The sequence below is a fragment of the Pterocles gutturalis genome, unplaced genomic scaffold (assembly GCF_000699245.1).
Source record: "Pterocles gutturalis isolate BGI_N339 unplaced genomic scaffold, ASM69924v1 scaffold9330, whole genome shotgun sequence".
Classification (NCBI taxonomy): domain Eukaryota; kingdom Metazoa; phylum Chordata; class Aves; order Pterocliformes; family Pteroclidae; genus Pterocles; species Pterocles gutturalis.
Window position 1 is genome coordinate 39,891 of NW_010145858.1, and position 25,872 is coordinate 65,762.

The window sequence follows — 25,872 nt, forward strand, 5'->3', positions numbered from 1 at the left end:
AATCAGGGGGCAGCCATGCTTCTGTAAATACGCGCAGGGAGCTGACAGTGTGGAGCCCATGTTCAGACATCTCAAGAACACTTATACTGGGCTGCAGCTTGTTGTAGTAATTTTGCCAGGAAAAACGCCTGTTTATGGTCAGTGCAAATCATGAGCATGTGGGTTTCAGTCACAATTTCATGCATTTTTTGTGAAGTATTTGAATGAGAGAAGTTTAATTCTGGGTTAACTATAAATTCCATTTAAGGAATGGGCTATAAATTAATTTTATTCTTCTTGTGCTGCATTATGTTTTATATTAAGACTTGTAATTCTTTTCATTATTTTTGTCTATGCTTTTAATTTGCTTTTCCACATTCTTCCTGTTGGTTGCATTTGAGAAGGAGTTTGTGAGTGAGAAAGCCAAGCCAGGGCTTTTGTGAAATAGATTAAATTGATATGCAGTGGATTAAAATATACTTACTATAATTTGTGTGCTAAAAATTCCAAGTGATTGAAGAAGTAATGACCTCAAGAACCATGTAGCTTTTAGAACATCTTTGCTTAGTCACGCCATCACCCTTTGGCAAAAAAAGTTGAGTGAAGGAGAAGTTTTCTGCCAATTGATTTTTTCGTATTCTTTCAGTTTTTTTCACTCTTCAGTTGCGAGGACACGGATGTGTGGAAGGTGAAAACTCAGCAACTTAAACTGGTTTTTGGCAACAGATTGACAGTTAGTGCATTTGACATACACATAGGTTTTAATATGTTTCAGATAAACCATGTGTTTTGTTTTTAACTGGCTCTTCCTGTAGGCAAGACTGCTCGTTTTCCTATCCTGCCTTCCTCCTTTTTTCACTTGCCTTGCCTAATTTCAGCACCATCCACTATTTTTCTCCCATAGCTTCATAGACTCTCGTTTCTCTAATGGCTCAGATCTACTGAGCAGCTGCAGATTTGTTTTATCCCATCCCTCACTGATTTAAGATGGCAGAAAATAATTGCCTAACTTTCTTTTCCCAACACTGTCTCATATAAGAAAAAGAGAGATTAAAAAAGGAATCTTAATGAAATAGTACCTTTTTTCTCCTTGAGTTCAGCCTTGCGAAGGAAGCAGCTCATCTCTAATTTGTTCAATAGAAATTCAGTGCAAAATGACATTTTCACTTTTCCTGCTTGGCATTTAAAGGGAACTCTTTTCTCTACTTAACCACTGAGAGGATGTGGTACCATTCTCATCTGCTTTCCATGTAATTATCTTTAATTATAGTTCTTTCTATCCCCTCTAATCGTCTCTTTTTCTCCCTGCTCTCTTCCATACTCTTGCACTTCCTATACTCGCAGTTCTGTCTTGTCTCCTCTTCCCACCCTGCTTCTGAAAAAGCCTCTTTCCAGTTGCCAAAGGGGGGGGTTGCATCTTCTCTGAGCCTGTCTTGGAGCCTAAATTTCTTTTTTTCCTGAGTGTAAGAGTATGGCTCTCTTAAAGCCTTTAAGTCTCGACTTTGTTGTTAACAGTAGGACTTGTTTTAACCTGTTGAATAGTACAGTTCTAAATGAGTTTCTTTTGGAGTTTTTATGGGCCATCCTTTGCTAAAGTGGCCGCTTTTTATGCAAGTGAGAAACTTGCAGTGATGATCTAATAAACTGGTTGGCTTAATATTGCTCAGCACATCACTATTAAGTTTGTGTAACTAGTCCAGTGTTTAATAATGAAACAAGTGCTCATCATCCTAATACTATCCACATTACCTGCTTCATTAGCCAAAGGTTCTTCCATGCTGATGATAAAACACTATAGTTGTAAAATTACAATTGGTGTGATTAAAAAAAAAATAGTTAAAATAAGCCAATAGTGCCTTTAGTTATATTTAGGTCCAAGTTCCTGTGCTGTTGGCAGGTGGAGCAGTGTAGAACTTGGAGGTTTATTGGAAGCTGGGATTGGGTTTGGGGGTTAGGTTTCTTCTTGTTTCTTTAAGCTTAATGACCACTTTGCTAAAACTCTAGTTGTAGTTCATCATCACTGAATTAACATCTCCTATGTTGTTTGATTTGCAATATGCCAATATTTTTTGTTTTTTCTTTGTTTTGCAGCGGAGGTGAAACGTGTTGGCGACACTGTGCTGGGAATGGCAACGCAGTGCGTTCAGATGAAAAATGTGCAAAGAACAACACCGCAAACCCTGTCCAACCTTTGCTTAAAAATAAATGTCAAATTAGGAGGTGTAAATAATATTTTACTGCCACAGGGAAGGTAAGGCATCTTTCATAGAGCAAGAGAGTATTTTATTGTAAAGAGAACATGAGTCATATTAAGAAAATTGGGTGCTTTTATCTGTAGTCGTAGTACTGTAGTATAAGTGACTCTTCAGATGAACTATCTTTTGGCTTCTAATAAATAGTCCTGCAAAAGCTAGGTTACAAAGACTGGAGAGGGATATTTGTTCTAGTTTAAATTTATAATAAAAATCCGGTTATTGCAATCTGGTCTTTGAAGTATACAACTTTCATTTGAATGAAAAATTTATAATATTTTATTTGCATTGAGTTTTCAGAAACAAATTGAGACCATCTGGAATAGTAGAGTGCCTTTTCCTTTATAGTTTAATTGTGGTCAAGATTCTTCATTTTGTTGTATGTCTTAACTTCCATAGATATTTAAAAAAACGAAAGCTGGGAGCAGAAAACTGTTCATTGGTTTCCACGTCTAGTTTACCTTTCGATTTCTTATTAGTAGTACACTGAGAAATTTTAATTATACTGTGACTGTATTCTGTGAAGTTGCTTTGTGACTATTGAATTCCTTATCTGACATGTCACTGAAATCCTGTGTATAGTTGAGTGGGAGTGAAATAAATATCTTCCTATTTGTAAAAAAGGAGGGACCCTGCTGTTAAAGACTAAATTTGGTTTGTGTATAATTTTAAAGTAAATGTTCTTAAATTGAAACTTTTCATCAGTTTGGTTTTTTTTTTTTTTAAATCAGTGACAAGAAATTCTAATGGAAGAATGAACAAAATGCAGCTTGTTTTGTCTTACCTGTGCAGGACAGAGAAGGCTAGCATAAGGCTATATAAAGTTACTTTAACCAAAATGAACAGCTGGTTTTCTACGTCTGTAAAAAGATGGCATTTTTACAGTCATTGCATTTCAAGTTGTAGAGAGAGCTCAGGGAATACCTGCTGTATCATTCTAGGGAGCCTGTTTCAAAGAAGTCAACATTCTGGTTTGCACAGATAAGCAATTTTCACTTCAACATATTTAGAGTAGTCAGAAAGCAGCTGCTGAAAAATAACCCAACAGCAACTACTAAGGCAGGGAAAAAACGAATGCAGTATCAGAAGGGATATATATTTTGTGTATCTTGTTAAATTCAGTTTATTGGACTAAATATACTCAGCCTGGGTAATGTGCTTGTTGGACACTCCTATTAAAGCAACTGAAAATCATCATATTACAGAGCATGCATTTCATAAAGGCACTGTGGGGTTTCTTTGTTGGTTTTTGGTTTGGTTTTGTTTTTCAAAACAGAGTTAAAGATACTGCTGTGGAAGCAAAACAAACGCACACACACCATATAAGTAGTTTTATGCTGGATTCATAAACATAAGGTCTCTGTTCATGTGTTGACAACAGTAATGTGACCAGAAAGTTGAATTCTGCTGGTTACACCAAAAAAATATGCGTTCTTGAAAATGGAGTTAACTAAAGTGGGGTGGGGGAAATTGCACAACTACGCACAACACCTAGGCATTCTAGAAAAGTGCAGCTTTTGGGTACTTAAAACAGAACTTCCTAATTATTATTTTCACTTGGTTGAGGAAATTGGACTAGAACAGCTTTTAATTTGTATAATTGCGTTTTAAGTTACATTGTTATAATTACCTTCAAATTCATTTTTAGAGAAGACAGCTGAATATATCTACGTAACCATTCCCCCACACACCACATACACATGAAAAAATTCAGGTGGACTAAGATTACCTGCTTAAAATTGTTATAATAAGAAATAGAGCTTAAAACTTACAGTGTAGTGTTTTGGTGTTCTACTCTTGATTCAGTGAATTAATATCTTAAAGGCTTGTTTAAAACTTTTGAAGCATAGTTGTTTGTTTGTTTCAAAGTACTTTTAAAATAATACCTATGATATCCGCAATTTCTGTACTTCCTTATCAACACTTTTTTTTGTTCAGAAACAAGTTATAGCATCTGTATATGTGCACAGTCCTTTAATTTTCACAGATGCGATTTGATGCTGAGGAATCAACTCTTCTTCTTGTCTATGGTCTGATTAATAAAGGCTGCAATTCTACAAGAAAAAAATGATTTTTTTTTAAACTCATTTTTAAATGAAAAGTACCAATTAGCTATGCTTTAAAAATAAGCCCAAGTATTTAGTATGAGAACCCTAATGGGGACTTCTAATTACTGTCAGAGACAAGTGACCAACTCTGATCAAGTGCAAATTGTTGACTAATTCACTACAAGAGTACAGAGTACTATTTACAACATGCTTTATTAAGTGTAAACCTTGCTGCTTTTACAAATCTGCTTTATCTTTATTAGACCACCAGTATTTCAACAGCCTGTCATATTCCTTGGTGCAGATGTAACTCATCCACCAGCTGGAGATGGAAAAAAGCCTTCCATTGCTGCAGTGAGTAAATGGTGTAATGATCTTTAACCCCCCGCTCCCTCCTGCTACTCATCTCTAATGCATTTCACTACTTTCAGTTCTTTTGTGGTCCATTTCTTCTGATTGTCTAATTATAGTATTATACATTATTTTTCTGCAGAAATCTAATGAAACTTTGGAGAGCTTGCTCTGATATAATTACTTAAATGTATGTATTAGCTTGTAAAATGCCTGAGATGCTAATACACAGAGGAGCTTTTCTATCAGCTGATATTCATCATCAGCCTGTAATAAGCTGGTGCATGTTTAAATCTGCTTTTTCAGCAGTTAAAAATGTTAAGAATTTATCCATTACTGATAGGGAACTAGGCTGGCTCATTTGTGGGTTTTGAGGATTTAAGCTTCCTGCAGACACAAATTGTACAGTAATCTCTTGAAAACATGCTTCTTAAATATAGGGGAAGGCTTTTGACTTGCATTATGTCAAACATCTGTAATGGCTGCTCTGGCTTGTGTAATAATTAAGATTCTTGGTGTCAGTAGTAGTGATATTCATCTTAGGCTTAGGTCTGGTGCTAAATAAATGAATACTTGTTTTAAAAAGTTACACGTATGTGTCCAGGGAAAGCCAAGTGGAGATGTGCTTAGTTGTGATTTTTGACATACAGAATCTGGATTTGTTTGTTTTTAAGTCTCATGCCATTTTAAAAATGTGTGAATTTTGAGGTTTCAGAAACAGAAAATTCCCCTGGCAAACAGGGTCGGTCTGATGTGGACATTTCTGTGATGCCTCACCATTTCAGTTTCACAGATTCATCCACAGCGTCCCAGAAAAGCGCTTGGTCTTCAGGAGTTCAAATTCCTGAGGTGCAATCTGAACTAAATCAGTGGTGTCATGGTGTCAGTGCTCCAAATTTTATTTGCATTTTTAATTGCATGTAGGTGCAAACAGGAAATTAGTGTTTCATCAGAGTATGTTACCACAGGTAGACTAAACTCAAAGCTATTTCCAAGCACATAATGATTTTTGACTGTATCTTTACTTAGTCAACCCTTTTGTTTCCAAGATACTGTTAAAAAGCAAGTGCATTTATTTTCATTAAATACCTTTATTAAACTACTTTTAAATTCGATCTGATACTAAGCATTTTTTTTCAACAGGTTGTAGGAAGCATGGATGCTCATCCTAATCGATACTGTGCCACTGTTCGGGTCCAGCAGCACCGCCAAGAAATAATCCAAGATTTGGCTGCCATGGTCAGGGAGTTGCTAATTCAGTTCTACAAATCAACCAGATTTAAGCCGACTCGTATCATCTTCTACAGAGACGGTGTTTCTGAGGGGCAGTTTCAACAGGTTATTTTTTTCTCTTTGAGATTTTGATTATGTAGTTTTCAGGTGATGTAGCTTTATGTAGTTGAAGTTATCAAAAGAGGCATACTCTCAACAAAATTTCCCTCAACAAATTTGTTGTATTCTAACCAATACATTAGTCAAACTATCCCATAGAACTTGGACAGTAAACAAAAAAAGTGTAAGTAATTTTCCTAAGTTTTCTAACCAGGATTAATAAATGCTGTATTTTCACACTCCCACTTTTCATTCCTGATAAAATTCTACAGATTCTTTCTTGTATTTGTTTTGCTTGCTTACAAGTACCATATTTTATGAAGTATTTTTCTACATATTTTAAAGATATTTACATATGCTTCCTTTCTGGTATTTTTATATGTAAATTAAAAGACACAGAATCCAGTCAGCTTCTCAAAATTCCAAGGAGAAGGGAGTAAAGGTCACTTAGTAAACTTGACTTAATAAAACTAATCTTTGTATGAAGTTTCAATATTTTTTTCTCCTTTATCACTGTTTTTCACTGAATTTTTAATTTACAAGTAACCCAAATCCCAAATCATTGTTTCTTGATTTATTGCACTTTCCCTTTTCAGTTTTTATTGGTGCCTGTAGTCCTGCATGAGAGTTCACAAAGCTGGGAAGGAGCATGCAGTTGAGCAATTCTGGATTTTATCCCTTATACTAGTCTGAAAGATAATTAGGCTGTTGTATATTCAACAGTCTAATTAAATGTTCATTTGTATTTGGCAGTTAAAACAATTTTTGACATGCAGCTTATTAGTCAAAGCCTGGTGCTCGGAGCTGAACAAATAGGGCACCAGCTCTCGCCTGGCTCAGGAAACTGGTGATCTAATTTGTTCTCATTAAGTGGAGAAATGAAGGTTTGATCTTGCATGCGTTGGTATCTCACTACTCTGAGTGACAATGCAAGAAAGAACACGTTAAATAAGAGTAATCTGTAAGATCGCTATCTTTCATATTTATCACCCATCTTTATGTTTACGATTCAGGTTCTCCATCATGAATTGCTGGCTATCAGAGAAGCATGCATTAAACTAGAGAAGGATTACCAGCCTGGAATTACATTTATAGTTGTGCAGAAAAGACATCACACCAGACTCTTCTGTACAGATAAAAATGAACGGGTATGTTCGAATTGTGACCGGCAAGTACCTAGTAGGCAGCCAAGTCACCTACTACTTCCTGCTTATTGAAGCAGTTAGAGACTTGTTTGAAGAACTCGATAACATAGTGGGTGAGATCTGTCTGCCCGAGAAGGAAAACCTTCATCTTCTGTCCCATTTAAAAAACTGCCAAGAAGCTTCTATGAAATGTCATCAGGATGTGCCTTTCAGCAAGTCTGTCCACCCTTTTTTAAGTTCATCAAATTTTTCAGGTTTCTTTTCAATTTTGTTACCATCTCACAATCCTCAAGGGTTGAGATTGATTTCAGTGTAGGGTTTAGAATGTAGATGTCTACATCTGGGACAGTTACCTCAGAACTCCATTTACAACAGAGCACCTGTTTAGTATTCCCAACAGACTTTAAGGCGTGTTTCATGTGATTCTGGCACTAGTGAGTTCACTGGTTTGGTTGCCACTGACTATAGAGCAACTCTTGGGTCACCATCTGAGATGTAGACACCTGCACGGTAGACAAATTTGTAGGTATGGTGAACCCTACACTTCAAGAACACTTTGTTTTCCATTAATGCTACCTTTAAGGTATCTTAGGAGTCTAATGTCTTAGACATGTGGAGTTCAGTTTGCACATAGCAAGTGTTACAACACTTTATCTGTAGTACTGAACATCTCAAATTGTTTTATGAGTGTTTCATAGTTGTTATTGTATCTATGTGAAGTACACATAGAAATATTTGATTCCACCTTTCTGGGTGGAGAGGACACTCCCCAAGTCTAAAATTGAGACATTGCTGTAAATGGAAGGTTCCTAATGGCAAGCTTCTGTTCACAGATAGGGTTTTTCATCTTCATTTTCCTTCTGTCGGGCTTCTCTGAGCATTTGAAGCCCACTAGGCTTTTAATGTGGACATGAAAGTGTTTTTTATAGTGGTAAAGTCCTATGATTACAGTTTTTAAATTGTTTTAAAGTAAAGAGTATTATTAAGTTCTGCTTTGATGGAAAGTGTTTTTGAGGGAAGGAGAGGTCTGTCTTACAACTATGGATACTTATACTCTTTCAGGTATAAAGAAGAAAAGTTAGAGGAATAACCTGTCCTGGAAAGGAAAGGTGAAAATAATTTGACAAATGAGTTGCAGGAAATTCTTTTTTACATTAAGCAGAAAAGCTAATCTTTGTAGGTTACTTCTAAGAAGATATCGCAGTTCATCTTTTTTTTTCCCCAAGTAGAAACACTCCAGATTTTCAGTTGAACAAAATTTCAGTTTTGCTCATTCTTTCTTGACTTTTTGCTTTTTGCGGATTTTTTTTTTTCTTACTATACAGCTGAAAAGAAAAAAACTTTGTGCACCTTACTATAGTTGCATTTACTGTTCACACAGGTTGGAAAAAGTGGAAACATTCCAGCTGGTACCACAGTGGATACAAAAATTACCCATCCATCCGAGTTTGACTTTTACCTGTGCAGTCATGCTGGTATTCAGGTACAGCATTTTTCATGGTATTTTTTCAAAGCTAACGCTGGCTGTTGGTATTTCCAGCATTCTTTGCACAGGAGACAAACGCTACAACTTCCATCTATGTATTTTGGCTTTTCATCTGTGTCACCCACAGTGCTCTTTCTGTCATTGTTAAAATCTAAAAGAAATAATGAAACAAATAAGTTAGGAAGCACACCTTGTGCATTGAGTTTGTTGTGCTTCTGTCCTGTCTGTGTGCTGTTTGAATCGTAGCAAGGCAGTTGGATTATTTTACATAGCTGCTGCTTGCATTAAATTCTCTTGAAATGTGCATCCAGTTCTTAGGAAACAACTAATACATTTAGATAGCATCATTAGAGTTTCCCATTTCTTGTAATTTCTTCTTCTCAGTCAGAAACAGAAGCTATTAAACACCAGTAGTACTGAAAGTCAATTTAATACTCTTGAAAAATGCGTATTTAGCAGGGCCACAAGTTAGATTGGTGTTAGCTATTAACGTTTTGCCTAAAGCTACTTTATATGATGGCTTTTTGTCAGATTTAAGTTTCACAAGATAAAAGTGCATTTCAATAAGATCATTTAATTTCTGTAACAGAGATGAAATTCTAGAAAATGCAGTCTTATCCAAAAATGCCAAGGGATTAGTTAATGGGGAGGATGTTTGCCTTTTTAAAGGAAAATTTGCTAAAGTGTGTAGAAGTGCTTACGTGTGATTTTGAAGAAGTGACCAGTTACACTGCAGTTCACCTGCAGAAGTGGAAAAAAGAAGAGATGTTTTTGAAATGCTGATGTCCTGTGTGATCTGCCTTCAGGGAACAAGCAGACCTTCTCATTACCACGTCCTCTGGGATGACAATCGTTTCTCTTCAGATGAACTGCAGATTCTTACCTACCAGCTGTGTCATACGTATGTACGCTGTACTCGTTCTGTTTCCATCCCTGCACCAGCATATTACGCACACCTGGTTGCCTTCAGAGCCAGGTATCATCTGGTGGATAAAGAACACGATAGGTGAGTTGGGAATTATTACAGAATTTGAAAGGAAGGAGGAAGGAAATGGCTTTTTTAATTCTGGGGTCAGTAGTATCCTCAGTTAGCAGTTTGAGGGTAAATTTGGTCTTATCACTGAACTATATTGTGGAAGAAAGTAGATGTTCCTGTATGCTTCTGTACTTTTTTCTGTTTCACAATTTGAGTGGTGTTTTAAGGGTAATTAACTTCTGACTGTTTTGTTCAGGAAAAATGCATGATATGAAAACATTATATACAAGGAGAGGCAGATTAAATAGGGTTTCTCTTCCCTCCCAACCTCTTTTTTTTTTTCCCCTCCACCTCCCTTCTCTTTCAGTGCTGAAGGAAGCCACACTTCTGGTCAGAGTAATGGCAGAGATCATCAAGCACTTGCTAAAGCAGTTCAAGTTCATCAGGACACGTTGCGCACTATGTACTTTGCTTGACATGTTTTAATGTTTAGCGACTCAGTACAATACAGAGTTGGATTCACATGAGACCAGCTGCACTTAGACCAACAGTTGCCCAAGCTACAGTGACAGCCAGCAATGAGTGATGCATCTTAATTTTTTTCTTTCCCATTTGCAAGAAAGCCTTCCGTCCAGAATTTCAAACTTGATTGTGAACTGCATTCTTGTACCAAACCCTACTATTGTTGGAAGTGTTGTTTGCCAAAAAAATCTCTAAGCTGCTTGGTATAAAACAGACCCATATTTTATAATTAAATCAAGAGCTGTGATCTCAGGGCTTAGGGGAAAAAAAAGAACAAAACTACCCAACCCACACAAAACTCAGTTTGCTATTCATTGAATTGTTTTTAATAATTTGGAAAGATCTAATTCATCCTAAAGTTTGATGGGCTAAAATGCTGTGAATTAGCTTTTAATACAAAAAGAAAGCATTTTTTGACTATGAAGCCTTGATTATTCTAGATGCATTTACAAAATTTTTATTTTCAAAAGAAAAGAGTGACAAAATTCTGGTTTTCAACTGTCTTATAAAGATTATTCTCTGTGTGTCTAAGGGCAAATGTATTTTCTGAAGCTTGTTCTTGAATGTTTTTTATTGTGCTGCATTTGAAAATGTTTTTCATAGACTAAAGAAGAATTTTAAAAAATAAATGAACTTGTACCTAAGCTTTTAATAGCTCCAGTTAGGTTGGCAAAAGAAAACGTGCCATTTAAAAAAAAAAAAAAATTGTAAAGAATTTTTTAAAAATCATACTGACAACTAACTTTAGAATTTGTCATACAGGACTGTGACACTTACTTTCCAAAGTCTCTAAAGAATACGGGTCTGTGTTGATAAATACAGTACAATCCTTTTTCACTGTTGTTTGAGTTAATGTAAATTTTATATATGTTTCACAGTATTAATGTGATAGACTAGATGCTATTATTTATTTTTATTTACTAAGGAGTGCTCATTATGCTTCTGTTAACATATCAAGAATGCTTTGGATTTAGAAATTAAAACCTTCTCGTCGGGATATTACTATTCAAATGCAAAAATATGCAATTGAGTTTGTGGGAGTTCAGAGATACATACAGTGTATATTGTATAGCTTGTGATTTGTAGAAAAGGCTTTTTAAGCGTGCACACAACAGAGCAGGTTTTACCTGTGCACTTCAGAGGCGCACATGAGACCAACACTCTACGTTCATTCAAGCACAAAACAATTACATGTTATTTATATGTTGAATACTGGTGAAGCAGGAGCTCTTAAGAGAGGAGAGTGGCTCACTGTTTGTAATTTAGACAAAAGTCAGAGAATCTATGCAGTAAAGATGAATCTTAGGAAACTGAAGTTTACTTATGGAGGGAGGTAAAACTCTCTTTGTTATGCATAAGGTCAATAGTAAATGGAGAGTTTTGCCATTCCCTTATGAGAAGCATTAATTAAAACTGATAATTATTAGACAAACGCTTCTGTTAGTTTGCACACTGGGTTCATAAAAACCATAATACGTATGTAAAGCATTGCACTAATTATGATGCCACAAGCAGGTTTAGAAGAAAATGGAAAAAAGCCCAGGAACCTTGTTTATGCTGACTTGATTTTGTTTATTTTTTCATAAGAGAACTGAAATAACAAGCTAAGAGGCAGGTTTTAAAAATTTCATTCTCTTCCACTGATTCATTTTGCTTCATCTATTCCCTTTTCTCTTAGCAGATGCTAAGAGCATTCCCTGTTTTGAATACATTTACCTCTAGCCACTGAGACGGGAGAGTAGCTTTAACCAATACAGAGGTCTGTGCCATATAGCTGATGGACTATAACCAGTCGCTGTTGAATAAGCTAGAAAATGCCCAGCCTTTGCTGCTTAAACAGTTGTAGGTACATAACTTTGCGCAAGTTCAGATATTCACCTTGTAGCAGTGTGTTGGTTGTCAGTGGTGTTTAGGTGAAATAACAGTGTAAAACCTATTAATGGATTAATTGTATTTATATTATTTTCATTTGGTGATTAGGCTGCTGGCTCAGATTTTATTCTTGGTCATACTTATGTAAATCCAGATTTCTGAATTGTGCTGGTATAACAGAAAGCAAAAAGGTCGCGTTGTCTGTCTTTCTGTGTTCCAGCCAGGTTGTACATACCTCCCTAAAGTACCGCTACACTGCAAAAGCTTTTCTGTGGTGGGTATGTTGCACTTCTCTGTGTGTTTACTTGAGAGGTTTCAGATTTCAGTGAAGATTTTAATTCGGCAGAGTTTTATATAAGAATTATTTTTTATATGCGAATTATTCTTAACAAATAGGAAAAAGATAGATGCCATTTAGTTTATTTGGTCTTCATTATGCAGAGACCTCTTGGATGTGAAATTGATCCTCCTCTTTCCTCTCTGTGCAGATCTGGAATAAATGACTTTATACAGGTGGTCAGATAGGGTGAGGAGGGCAGAATCTGTCTTGACCTCCAATCTTATTTCTGAAGCAGACTATGAGACTTCACTGCATCCTATTTAGGATGTATTCTTTGGGCTGGAATAGTTGTTGCAGCTCCTTTTGGTGAGAAAAGGAATATTAGGCAGACCCTCAATCTGAGAGTAGCTGTTGTCTGTGTATCCTCTTGGAATGAAGAGAAACTTTGTGTAGCTTTCCTTCCCTGAGTATGAAGAACTTCGGATGGTTATATGCATTTCAGGCTAGGGACGTTTTTACCTTTTATAGATCTTTTTAAGCCTCTAATACTTCTAATTCTTTATGGCTTAGTTTCTCCTTCCTTCCTTGCCTTCCTTTCCCACCTTCCACAAGTGGTGAATTAGTGAATAATTTAAAGCATTTTTCTAAAAACCTTTTGATTAAATATCTACTTTGAAAAGTACAGTGTGCTATAAACCCAGCAGCTATCCTTCTGGGGGTATTTTTAATATAAATTATGTATTCAAAAGTGTCTCCTGTCAAAAAAAAAGCCAAAACAAACAAAAAAAACCCCCACCATGAACAGCTAAAACTCTCCTTTTTTTTTTTTTTTTTTTTTCTTTAGCATGTTATTTTTTTCAAGGAAAGAAGGACAGGAAACTAAAAGGAGGATGAACATACACACTTATTTTGAGTAGAGAAGTCCCAGTTGAGGTTGACAGTTATAACCACTAAGTCACTATGCAGCTCAGGTCAGCAATAACCAAATGTGTGTCACCCTCTGGTAGTTGGGGGATTTTTTTTTCAGCCTGTGTCAAGGAGTTGTTATGTGATTCATGTTGCAGAAGAGCGCTGGGCAGGACCTCATCCCTTGCCTTCCTCTTGCTGTCCATGATGTTCCTGGCAGTGACCTTGTGCTTGAATTCAGCCATCGTCCGTGCAGGCAGTCCTGGTGCTTACCAGTCTGAAAATTGTTAATAATTGCACCCTGGTGTTATAAATATCTTACTCCCATTGGAAGCATGAGCAGCATGATGGGCAAACTGATCTCTACCAATACTGCAGTATTTCTTTTGTTTTAAAGGGGCATGCTTGAGAGATGAGCAGATATTAATGAGTTGCTAGGGATTAGTTTTCTCTTCTTCTTTTTTTTTTTTTTTAATGGAAATGGTAACACTATTGAAACAAAAATATTCAAAGACTGAAGCAGGTTGTGGAATCCCTGTCCTCGCAGAGGCTCCAACTTGGCTGCACGGTCTCTGCTTGCTGGGGGCTGAACCAAACATCTCCAGAGAGCCCTTCCGAAGGACATGGTTCTGTAGCAACCCCTCAAAAACCACCAGCAGCTAGTGTGAAATGCTCCTGCTGGAAGGTGCAAAATAATAGTGACAAAGATAAAATACTTAAAAGTTGTCCCTTTTATATATATATAAAATGCAATAATTAGGTTTGCTTAGTTTTGGAAATTTCTTCTCCAGTGACTGCATATTGTAACATGTCCACTCTTCTAGCACCCAGGAAAGAGAGTTGAGTCAATCCTTAAGAGGAAATGTCCTGTTGTGAAATGTTGGAAGTAGGTTGATTTGTCTCTGCCTTATATGAGTTTCGCATTCGAGATACCCCTATGCAATCTTAACACTTTCAGTTTGTATATATGCACTGATGTGTGGAGGGAGATCACTTGGTTTTATTAGAACCCCTTATTTTGATTTGGTTTGGGTTAGAAAAGTTCAGCAACTATGTTTGGTTTGCTGAATTACAATCAATGAACTTCCATGTTCCAGCAGCTTTGGCATATTAATTTCCTTGTTTCTAAATCTGTTGGGGTTTGGGTGAGTTGTTAGGGAAAAGGTGGTGTGTCTAAATCTGCTGGAGCCAGCATGGAAAATTTACAGGAGACCTTTATGCTTAAAACAAGAAATCTATCATAAATATTTTTGATCTTCATCCAGGCCTCCAGGCAGTGTTCCCTGATTGTAAAAGCAAAAAGGCTGCGAAGGTTTAGCTTGAATTCTGACTCTGTCAGTAACTCCTGCAGTCTTTGTCCATTTTTAACGTAAGTCATGTTCAGATGTTAGTAGATCATTTCTATAACTAAGATGAGAGAATATTTCCACAAGGATTTTACATTTAAACTTTTGAAGGGTAGGAGTAATGGTTTAGGTTTTTGTGTGCACGGGTTACTTTCTGAAAAGACTGAAGTTTCTAATCAAGTTAAGATGCTTCTGAAGCTTTATCTAAAGTTTAACATGTACATGCACAAAGATGGTGATCTGGAGGGCTTTGTGCATTGCTGCCAATGCTGTTTCCTTGTTTGCTGCAGCAGTAGATTCCTCAAATACAGCGTCATGTGCATCTCGCCTGTAGAAACCCCAAACTTTCTCATGCCAATGAATCTCTAAAATTTAACTGACAGCGAGGACAGGAGGAAGGCCTGCATTAGCACCCCTCCCAGCTAAATTTAGTGGATTGCTCCAGGCTTTTTAGCATACATGCAGATTATTTATTTTTGACACACATGCAGATTATTTTTGAGGAAGAAGGTTGATACTTAGAGGTGAGAATGGGTTGGTTCTGCAGATCACATGTATTCAAAACTACAAGGACTAGAAATGCAGGACCGGGAACTTTGGAGATTCAGATGGACATACCTGCCTCTTGACATAATCCAGTAAGCATCTCTGGTGGCACAGATAACCCATAAGGGACTTTCTTTTACAGATTAAATAAAGGAATGTAAAAAAAAAATGTTCTCAGTATTTTTGACACTCAATACCAGTGTAATAAAATCACATTTTTTTCCTATTTTTTTAAATACTCTTCTCCTGCAGTAACATCTCTCTTTGTGTATGTGTCCTGCCAGTGTGGCTTTCCCAATTTCTAACGCAGGGCAGTGTATTTTTTTTACTTACATTTGGTAACAGGTGACATGCTTCTCGATGCATACATGCAGTCTTTTCTAAGGAAGGCTTCAAGTAGAAGGTAATTGCACTGATTTTTTTTTTAACTCCCTTTTTACTGTAAGACTTTTTTTGCATCTGCTGTAGCTGTTTGAAAATACTGTACATAGTGCTCTGTATAGCAAATACTGAAATGCTGTGGATGCCGTTCCTTGTTCTTACATTTTTGGGAATACTGCCATATTTTACAGTATTGAGATATGAACTTTGGTTTTGAATGTTGTTATACTTTCTGTTTGCATTATAGTATGAATCCAAGGGCACAGTTGCTTTATTATAGTGGAAATCTTTAGGGTTCATCTGTATTTATAAAATATTTCTTCCTTCTCTATGCACATTTCTCCCACACCATAAAGACACAAAAGCAGTTTTTAAGCTACCCACGTGCAACATGTTGTCTGTGCAATGTTCAAATGCCAATCTTCGATATCGTTGTTAGATGACTAAAAGCATTAACGTAATATCCAGACTATCAACTGTAGCTGTCACGCACTGTCCTTGCTTCTTTCAGCATCTGATTCTTGTGTCATACAAAGAAGAAGCAGTCTGTGTGGCAGAATTAGTGGAATAATTGGGATCTGGGATCCAGGTTACAATGTCTTGCTCTCTGTCCCTCTGCATGTATAGGATTGTAAAGTACAGCGGGTGTTTTTAGTGCTCTGAATGAGAAATAGTGTTGCCTCTCTGATTGCTCACATGAGAAAGCCATCAATCTCCTATCCATCAGTAGGAGCCTTTTGCTTCTGTAACCCTTGAGGACAGGAGAGACCCAAACTCCAGCCTTGTCAGGTAGTGTTAGGATGTGAAACAGCAAGTTTTGCCTCCTGTTTCTGAGGGTTAATGACTGGAAAGATGCATTCCTCCGAGATGGTTTTAATCCAAAGGACATTGGGGTGGGTGGGTGTTTGTGTGTGCTTGGTGTGTCACATAATCCATTTTATTTCATTTAGTGTTTCAGTTGCTTTTTCTGTGTTCTTTCTTGGCCTGAAGTGTTAATATGAATGTAGTGGCTTGGCCAAATCACTGCAAAAGGTGGTTTTGTGATATACTTTAGTTAGCAAGCAGATGCAGTTAAAGGCTACCTCCTGTATTGCTCCACAGATGAATTCATTTTTAAAGTGAACCTACTACTAAACAGCCAAAATGCTCCCAAACTGTACTTTTACTGTTTTGTTTTGTTTTTTGCTTTTTTTTTTTTTTTCTGGAGAACTAGCGGTGCCATACTGTGATCTCGGATGGCTGCTTGTCGTTCCTTTTGTCTTCCTAAGGTGTAGATGTGGCTGGTGTTGATGTGAGGTGTTAAAGAGGTATCAGGAATGGTGAGGCAAATCGCACATCTGGCACATTCGCTTTTGTGCAGGGTTAATTGATAGCAGCGATTCCCTCTATAACCTGTCCCTCCACTCACTGAGTTTGTATACTGTTGTTTCCAAAAGTCTTTTCGTACGTTAGATATTAGATATTGCCTGAAAAATGTCATGCTTCCGCTGAAAATCACATGAAGGTGCTTGAAATATATTTTGAATCTGAGGCAAAAATTATGCATTGGGATATTTCTTTAATGTACTTTTCAGATAAGTTGACATGAGACTGTAACAGTGAAAATTCCCTGCTCAGATCATTATAAACTTGAAAATGGGGAAGGAAAAAAAACCAAACCGAAACAAAACACCAAAAAACAACCCCAACCTTGAGTATGTTCATATTGTGAACATTTAGTGCAAAGCCTGGGCTGTAACTCAACCTTGAAATCAGTGCACGCAGACTAAAGGTGCTTGAAATAGAACTGTAGAGAACTGTGTTAATACATCATATGTTGTTTACAATGAATCCAAACAAGCTTCCTCATTTTATAATTAACCACTCTGCTGACAGAAATACTACCTGTTTAAGCACAACGCGCTGGTGTGGTTTCATAGCAGTGTTATAGGGTGGGTTTTCTTTAATTTAAAACTTAACTAGGCTTTATGCTCTGGATGCTGGCATCTTATAAGTAAGTTTGCTGCGGTTAAATGCTACCTGCAATTTCATTAGCTTAATCTTTGGGCGTAGACACTAACGAAGCTTATTGATGGCAGAGAGGAATGCTGAAGTTCAGACTTTCTGGAAGCCAATTCTTGTTGTGCAATGGTGAGTGACTGAATAACTGAGCTCACTAATAACTGAGTGGGGTAAAATCCCGAAAATTTTGTTTAGTTCTCAGTTGTAATTTCACAAAGCTCCCCCCCCCAAAAGCATGCAGTATATAAGGTTTTGCTTTAGGGTAAGTGGCTGCTTTTCAGAAGATATTTCACTACATCGTGTATTCCGGATCCATAGACACTATTGACATTTCTGTGGCCTGGAAGGGGTTTCACTGTGCAGGCACGCTGAGCACGCTTCTCTGTGAGCATATCCTTGTAAAATGACAAGGGTAGTGTTTGTGCTTTTCTAGAATAGAAAGGAATCCAAGGAAGTGTTGGGAAGTTTAAGCGAGGAAAGAGCACTGTGCTGGGTGCTTGCCGTGCCCATATAGAAACGTCATCTGCGCTGTGTCAGCTACCCCAATGGAAACAAGGAGGCGAGAGGAAACATTTCCTTGCAAAACTGCTGATTAAGCACTTATTAAGGTGAAAGTTAGATAATGTTCTCTTGGTTTTCCTTCTGGTTTCCCAGATCTCCCCCCTGACACAGGTCCCTCAGCCCATTCCCCAGCAGGGGAATATCAGTAGGCGATTCCCTTGAGTTGATTTCTGGTTTCAGCCCTTTGTATCAGAGGGCTTTGGACATAGCTGGAACAAGGACAGGGGTGTTCGCTGAAATTGGAGGTGTGAGAGGTTGGCAAGAGCTAGTCTTGAGAGTTTTGCATGTGGCAGCACTAAGAAAGTGGACCCACAGCACAAGGTGGAGGCTGGCTACTCCCTTCCTCTCCTAAATATCCTCGAAAGAGTAATTGCTTTAAACTTGTCCACGGACTGCCTCAGCAGATGCATCTTAAAACTACCTGTGGCTAATCTCCACCCAACCAAGCTACCTATATTGTTTTGAACAGCCTAGTATTTGTATTATAAATCTGCATTAAAGCGCATGTTTATTTTATATGGCTGTTATGAGTTCACAGATTCTGAACCACCACCACCTTCTGATGTGCTCTCATACATGGTCTGCTTTAATTTTGCTATTTCTTTCCCCCCATCTCTAAGCACAACTAAAATACCTGCTGGAATAACTGCTATCTAATTAATCATTAGCAGGAATCACAGTTATTGACTAACCTGGGAGCAAGCCTAGGAATTGTCCTTGAAATATAAATTCGAACTTTTCTGGCCATTTGATGTTTTTATGAGTGTGCTTGGCAAGTGTGAATTGTGAAAAGGTCAGCAAGCAAGCTTGGGAGTTTCTAATCTCTTGGCTGGTGCTCTTTGTATTTGCTTTATTAGGTTAGATTTCCTATTAGGAAAAAAAAAAAAAATGGACTCTATTCAGTATTTATCAGCTTCTCCTGTTTTTAAATCCCCGAATAGAGCAAGCTTCACTCGTGCCAGTATACATAAAACTTTTGCTTGCTGTGTACTTGACTCAAAACAGATCTGGTCTGTGCTTTATGGGCACCTCAGAATCTCAGCTGTTTGATCATGTGCTGGGGGTAGGATCAAACCTATCGTGCATCAACATAATATACAAAGAAGTTTGTTTCTAGATTTCACCAAAGTTAATTCTGCATTGTGTGAGATGCTCAGATCCCACTGTTCCTGTGCTATAAAAAATAAGGTATTTTTTGTTGTTCCCGATGCTTAACAAGACTAAGCCCTTAAATTGCTCGTTTCATTTTCAAGTGGCAACTTCGTAATTTTATTTTAAAGTAAATAACATGTCTCTAATTGCCTGAGCAACTTGAATCTTTTAATCTTCAGTTGTCCGTCAATGTTGAATCCCTAGAATGTTTCTCATCAAGAGATTGTTGCATTTTTCCAATTCTTTTATAACCTGATTTTAGGCAGTAGAAATAATTGGAGTACATGGCAGGGAGGGTTATATTATGTACTTTTCCTTAGGCAAGTTTACGTAAGGAATAATTCCAAGTAGAACACTTGGGAAAGCAAGGCATTTGTTCAGGGGCGTAAGAAAGAAAAGGCGAAAAAAACCTAAACCAAATAAAATACCATTAAGGAGTAAGTTTCAGAATTATGTCTCTTGGAAAATCAAATTTAAAATTAGGTGCAATGAGGAAGTATAGCTGGCAAAGATATGTGCTATCCTGAAGAGTGTTGCCATTTGTTTTCTGCAATTTATTGATAACAGCTTAGTAGATTTAATATATATATGTGTGTGTGTATGTATATCCGTGTGTGTATGTGTACACACACATATATGTTAGTGAAAAGAAAGTGGGACTGTTTATAGACTGTTCTTAAAGGATATAAAGGCAGTATTTTGCTGGAAATAATAAGCACAATTTCACTGGCTTCTGCAGTACTTCATTTGTTTGTACAATCACAAAAATCTCAAAATTTAGGGCTGTTTGTAAGATCCAGTCACAGATTTCTGTGCAGCAAAGTGGTTAACTTGATTTTGGGAGGGTGAGTGGAAAACAGAATGTATTGATTAAATCCACAGGGGTTTTTTTCCTTAGTTTTGGTACATTGCAGATTTAACTGACATCTGTTCAGGTTTTAATATTTTGTTTTAATAGGTTTCAAATTTTTTTATTTTTATACAATAACTGAAAAAGAACCAAAAATTAATTCAGAAAGTTCATATTGTAAATGTTCCCTTGAATCAAAATGTTTTTATGACCATTTGAAGTTTGATATTTTTTTGAAAGAAAAAAAAAGATACGATGTTAAGGGCCTCATTTCAAGTGGTACTAAATGTATGTTGACTAATTTGTATGTGTGTTGCATCTGTATTAAAATGTCTTGTGCTTGCAGTATATAAACGATGTAGTGCTGTTTGGGTAAGAGTAGCACTTGTAATACAAAAAGCAGACACAGAAATACCCTCGATTGACTTTTAAATGCATCAACGGCATTCTGGAATTTACTACATAGATTGTAAGTGTCGCTTTATGTTACTCAAGCGATGAGGTTTCACGTAGCTGTGTGTAGTTTAAATACATTGTATGTATCTTGATAACGTAGTTTAACATTTGCATGATGCTGTGTGGCGACGCCACTTTAAGCCTTAACGAAACAATGAATTTGTCAAGATTTTTCTCAGAGTATGCAAAAATACTGTTTAACAAGAGTAGGATGTTCCTATAGAGCTAAACTAGTAGACAAGGAAGTCTTCTCACCTGAGAAGTAAAGGGAAACTCATAGATCTGTATACTGTGACTCTAGGCACTGGCTGTCACTGTTGCTCTACAGAAACTGGGCTCTTGGGTGTTTCTCTGGCAGTCTACAGAAAACAGGCTTTCTCAAATCTCAGCTTTTGGGTTTGTTTTTTTTGTTGTTGTTGTTGAACATATTCTCCTCCCTCCCCCTGCTAGGAGATCTCTGCCTGAAGGAGGATTGTGATTTAACACTTTTAAATTTAAGTTGAAAAAAAGCTGTTCTTGAGTTCTGTGCTTGCTTCAGATAGTGCCATCGTTTCCACTTCTTATGACTGACATAAAATCCTTAAAACATTTTAAATAGAGGCAAATAAAATGTTGGGGACCCAGCTTTCTTTTTTTTTTTCTTTTCGATTTGGATCTACCTCATTTAAACAGTTGGGTGCTATTTACTCAAATAGACGATGAGATTGGCAAAAGCGACCAAACTGCGTGAGATGATTCACCTCTTCGGAGGCGGCACTCTGCGAACCAAAACCTCTGGGTTTATTGTTCAGAGACAACAATATTGTATTTAAGTTCATTCTTTGTGCCTTTGTGTTTTTTCCCAGTGCATAACAATCAAATGTCATATTCTTAATTAAAAACAGCAAATGAATTTTAACCACAAAGTAAAAAAAAAAAGCCACAAAACATAGTTTTAGCAAATTTAAAAATATTTTTTAGTGTATCAAGTCATAAAATGTACAGTATCACAGCAGAACTAGGCAAAGAGAAATACCCAGTAAAGAATTTTTGAAATATATCATCCCGACCCTAGATACATCTCTGTATCTATATATGCATATATGCACACATATAGTAAACAATTTTGTGTGTGTGTGCATGTATATATATAAAATGAAGGGATACATGTGTAAGGGTAAGGGAATAAAATGTCATTGACTTTTCCACTGCTTTGTATGTAACAGTTTACAACTATGTGTAAGTTTTTGTACTCTGTGAACCTTTTTTACTTAAAAAGAATTCCTTTTGGAAAATGTTAAGTTGTGATATGCTATCATTTTTTGAAGTTTAAAAAAAAATTGATTTTTTACCAGTACCTAATACAGAGGGGGAATCTTTTCTGTAAAAGTGTATTTAGTTTAAATATTCAAGAAAAATCTATATATGGAATTGTAAAAGTGCTGACATTCCATCATGGCAGGACTTCAAAGCTGTTTCCTAAGGCTTTCTGGTGCAGAGAGACTCGAACAAAAGGAAAAAATGCCTCTGTTAAATGTTTTTATAAAACTGCTCCATCAGGTCTATACTTAAGCTATATTTTCTAAAGCCTAATCATCCTTTAATATGCTGCATATAAATTATCAGCATGGTTGCACTTTCTCAGTAATAATGTATGCCCTGCAATTGGCTCATTATAAGGACTTTAGTTTTTTAACAAAACAAATAGGACTTTGGGCAGAAGGTAATATTTATATAGGTACCTCAAGAAAAAAAAAAAGCCTGAATATGCTGCATTTTGTTCTTTTAACATTTTTCATGTAGCATTTGTTTGCTTTTATTTTTTTTTTAGTAGATTACTAGCTACCTGTTTTGCTTTGGGGGACCCTGGTAGCATTTTTAGACCGTTGTTTTCTATTGATCTCGTAGAATGTAGTATCCTTCCTCAGTTTCATGCAGTTGTTTGGGATGGGATTTGTCCTACATTGTGTACGCAAGGGGGAGGGGAACCTCAAGGAAATATGCTTTAATGTAAACTTCAGGAAAAGGATACTATATTTCTAAAACAGACAATACATGTTCCTAATTCTTAAATTTTTTTTTGTTTTTTGCTCGTACTGCTTTCTCGATTATTTTCTCAAATATGAGCGTGGAGAGGGGCAGCTTATTAACGGAGGAAAACCAAACTGACCAAACGTACTTGTTGGTAGATGTTTTGGGGTTGATGGAGAAGCGGAGGGACATGGGCTCAGCCGCACTGTGTGCTGAATTGCCCAAATTCGCATCTCTTGGTAAGAGATTTGCATCTCAAATGCCACCTTTGGTAAGAGATGCGCCCGGTGTCAGAGCTGGATCCGTCCTGCCCTCTGGGCGCTTGCTAGCATGGGTGCGTAGTCTACTTCTTCATTTCCGAGTCAGTAAAAATCTAAAAATGTGCAGAGAAGGGGAATTTCTTTGTTGAGAACTGTTGAAGGAAGCTTCCAAGGCTGTGAAATTGAGCATTTATTGTCATGTTTTTAAGCTTAGGTGGGTCCTTTTCCGAGTTTGTTTTACAGCTTGCAAGGTAAAATAGTTTGCACTACTTTTGCAATAAACTCATGAAAAACCTAACAGTTTCTGTTTTGGTTTCTTACTGTATATATACAACTAATACTAAAGATTTAGCATAGTGTTTTTCACCTCAAAACATAAGACTTGTAACAAGCTCAGAATGCTGTAATTCCTGACAAAATAATGATGTGAATGATATTTTATAAAGTTATTTTGTATGGTGTCAATTTTGTTTTGCCTCATAGTATGTCAATAAAATAAAGTTCCTCATCTTTACAAGTTTCTGTTTGATGTCTTTTTATTTAATTTTGCCATTTTCTGCAGCTGTGCACCGTGAGTCTGTTTTTCCTGTGAGCACACAGCGGGATGTATTCATAGCCTAAATAATTTTCCACAGTGAGTAGAGATGAGTGGTGGGAGGACATCTCATGAGTGGGGAGCTGATGAATGTCACTAAACAGAGAAATCCCAGGACATGGGTAAAGAGTGACTCTGTACTATGCAAATAGCAGTTATATTGCAGCATTGGTGCTGTGTTTTTCTTGCTGGCAAAGGTCAGAATTGAATCTAAAGTTATTGATCGCTTGGTCTGTAGCTCCAAACCAGTTGTTAAAAGTCCCAGTGGCAGACTGGAAATCATACTGGAGCAGAGATCCTTATGCTATACCAAATTTTGCTCTGTCAAATTGTAATCCAAATTTAAATGTGGTGATCTGGAGGCTTTTTTTTGTGACAAGAGAAGATCTCTGTTGCCTGAGAGCCATCAAATTCTCATCACCCTCCCTTGCGTTACACCGCTTAGGTGCATGTCGGATGTGTCTGTGGGCACTCAGCTGCTCTGTGCCCAGATTTCCAGAGGCAATATGTGCTGCTTTTAACTGAGTGTCTTACATGTTATAGTCCTGAAATTATTTATGGGAGGTCAGCATTTTGATAACCACTTGCCTGAAATCCCACCTTTTTTTGCTTTTTGAGTGAATACCTTTCTTAAATAGACAAGAAATAAGCACTTGGTGTTTACTATAAAGCATCAACTGAAGGGGAATATCAAAAAGAATTGCAAATATGCCGAGGAGCTCCTGTTGGGAGCCCAACCCTGCAAGCACAGATTAGTTTTACTCAATATTATTGAAATAAAGTCACAGCATCTCTTCCATTTCAGGCAGGGGTTTTTTCCCATGTTTTTAAAATACTACTTTGCATTGGACATAGATTTGCTCCATGGGGGAAGACAAATACCACTTACTGGTTTTGACGGCAACAAGCTTTGGCAGATGCAAGGCCTTAGAGATGGCTGGGGCAAATTTTGGCAGCTCTGAAATTTCCCATCGAGGACTCTGGCTGAATGAATCCAGAAGGGTGTTCAAGTTCTTGTGGCCTCACTAATTGACAGAGTATGTTCATCCTCCCACAGGAAACTTCTAAGAGGGATGAAACATGGTAATTTATACTTTGTAACCACAGTTCTTTTGTAATTTTTGCAAGCTTAGGGAGCTTCATCTCATTTGAGCAGCTTTGGCTGGGGGGGAATGATTTCACAAGCTGGTATTGCAGGGGGAAAAAAAAAAAATAGAGGTATGTATATAATGATAGATTCATCCTGGAAAATGTCCCTTGGCCTGTGTTCGACTGCGTAAAATATCTGAACACCTCAAACAGGCCAAGATACACCTAGTAGTACCACCAGCTTCCTGCCTTGCAGCTGGCTTCCCTGCAGCACAGGAACATTCAGCAACTGCCAACTTCGACAACTAAAAAGAAAAAGCAATGTAGCTTGTAAGCAAAGCTGGCTGCCTTCCACTACAAAGCCCTGTTTAAGATGCCTGTAATTTTGTCAAGATTTAGGCATTTATAGTGAAGTTTTCCATACTAGATATGGATAGATGGGAACGTGATTGCCGCTTTCCAGTACCTGGAGGAAGGTTGTTCTTGGTACCGTGGGCCTTCCTGTTCCTCCTTTGGGTATAGGAGGCGGCTGTGTCAGCCCAGGCCATGGTGACTGAAGTACTCACAGTTTTGATGTATGGTCCACAAGTGGTGTGCTCCTCACCTGAAAGGAGTCCTTTGAAGTCAGCCGGGGCAGCTGGGTCAAAGCAGAGGAATCGCAGGGGCCCAAGCTGTGCATGATCTGCTGAGACCTTCAGCAGCAGCAGAGAGACGGGTGCTGGTGGAGAAGAAAACCTGAGCTGTAAAGGGAGAAGTCTGAGACACTTTTTCTTCCTTTCCCAGTTGTTCCTGCTGTAGAGTTTAGTGGATACTATGCAAATTATCCAGTTGCAGAGTAAGGCACAAGCTATTTGCTTTGTTTTGTTCATATGCCTCCCAGTCATTTCTGGACCAGCCTGAGGAGGTTCATGTTAAATAACGCTGTTTGTAGCTGGAGCTTCGTAATAGCTTGTGAAGGTGACTTTTGATTTACTGCAAGGGATAAAGGTGGGCTGCACGTGGTCTGGGAGGACACATCAAATCTTGTATTAGTGTATTTGTCAGTCTATTTGCACATCTCATCATAGGATGGTTTGGGTTGGAAAGGACCTTAAAGATCATCGATTTCCAACCCCCTGCCATGAGCAGGGACACCCTCCACTAGCCCAGGTTGCTCCAAGCTTCATCCAGCCTGGTCTTGAACCCCTCCAGGGATGGAGCATCCACAGCTTCTCTGGGCAGCCTGGGCCACTGCCTCACCACCCTCACAGTGAAAAATTTCTTCCTAATGTCTAGTCTAAATCTGCCCTCTTTCAGCTTAAAATCTTACTTCAAATGTAGGGAGGCCACTTCTCCCTCCTCACACGTCTCCCTGCTCCAGCGCGGGCCCTTCCCCGGGCTGCAGCCCTTCAGGGACACCCTGCTCCCGCCTGGGCTCTCCACGGCCGCAGCTCCTGCAGGAAATATCCCCCTGCTGCGGCCCGGGGCCCCCCCCGG

General features: G+C 37.7%; 1 protein-coding gene across 2 annotated transcripts in view; it reads left to right on the forward strand.

The window, feature by feature from the left end:
* Positions 1-10,308, forward strand: part of AGO2 (argonaute RISC catalytic component 2) — a 31,694-nt gene extending 21,386 nt beyond the window's left edge. For both annotated transcript variants that reach the window (XM_010085522.1, XM_010085523.1), the window contains exons 11-18: positions 1-137; positions 2,071-2,230; positions 4,543-4,633; positions 5,774-5,968; positions 6,976-7,110; positions 8,489-8,590; positions 9,400-9,599; positions 9,937-10,308. The exon at positions 1-137 is cut by the window's left edge and continues 45 nt beyond it. In XM_010085522.1, the coding sequence (XP_010083824.1) occupies positions 1-137; positions 2,071-2,230; positions 4,543-4,633; positions 5,774-5,968; positions 6,976-7,110; positions 8,489-8,590; positions 9,400-9,599; positions 9,937-10,045 (1,129 nt within the window). In that variant the 3' untranslated portion in view covers positions 10,046-10,308. The remainder of the gene's footprint in view (positions 138-2,070; positions 2,231-4,542; positions 4,634-5,773; positions 5,969-6,975; positions 7,111-8,488; positions 8,591-9,399; positions 9,600-9,936) is intronic.
* The last annotated feature ends 15,564 nt before the right edge of the window (positions 10,309-25,872 follow it).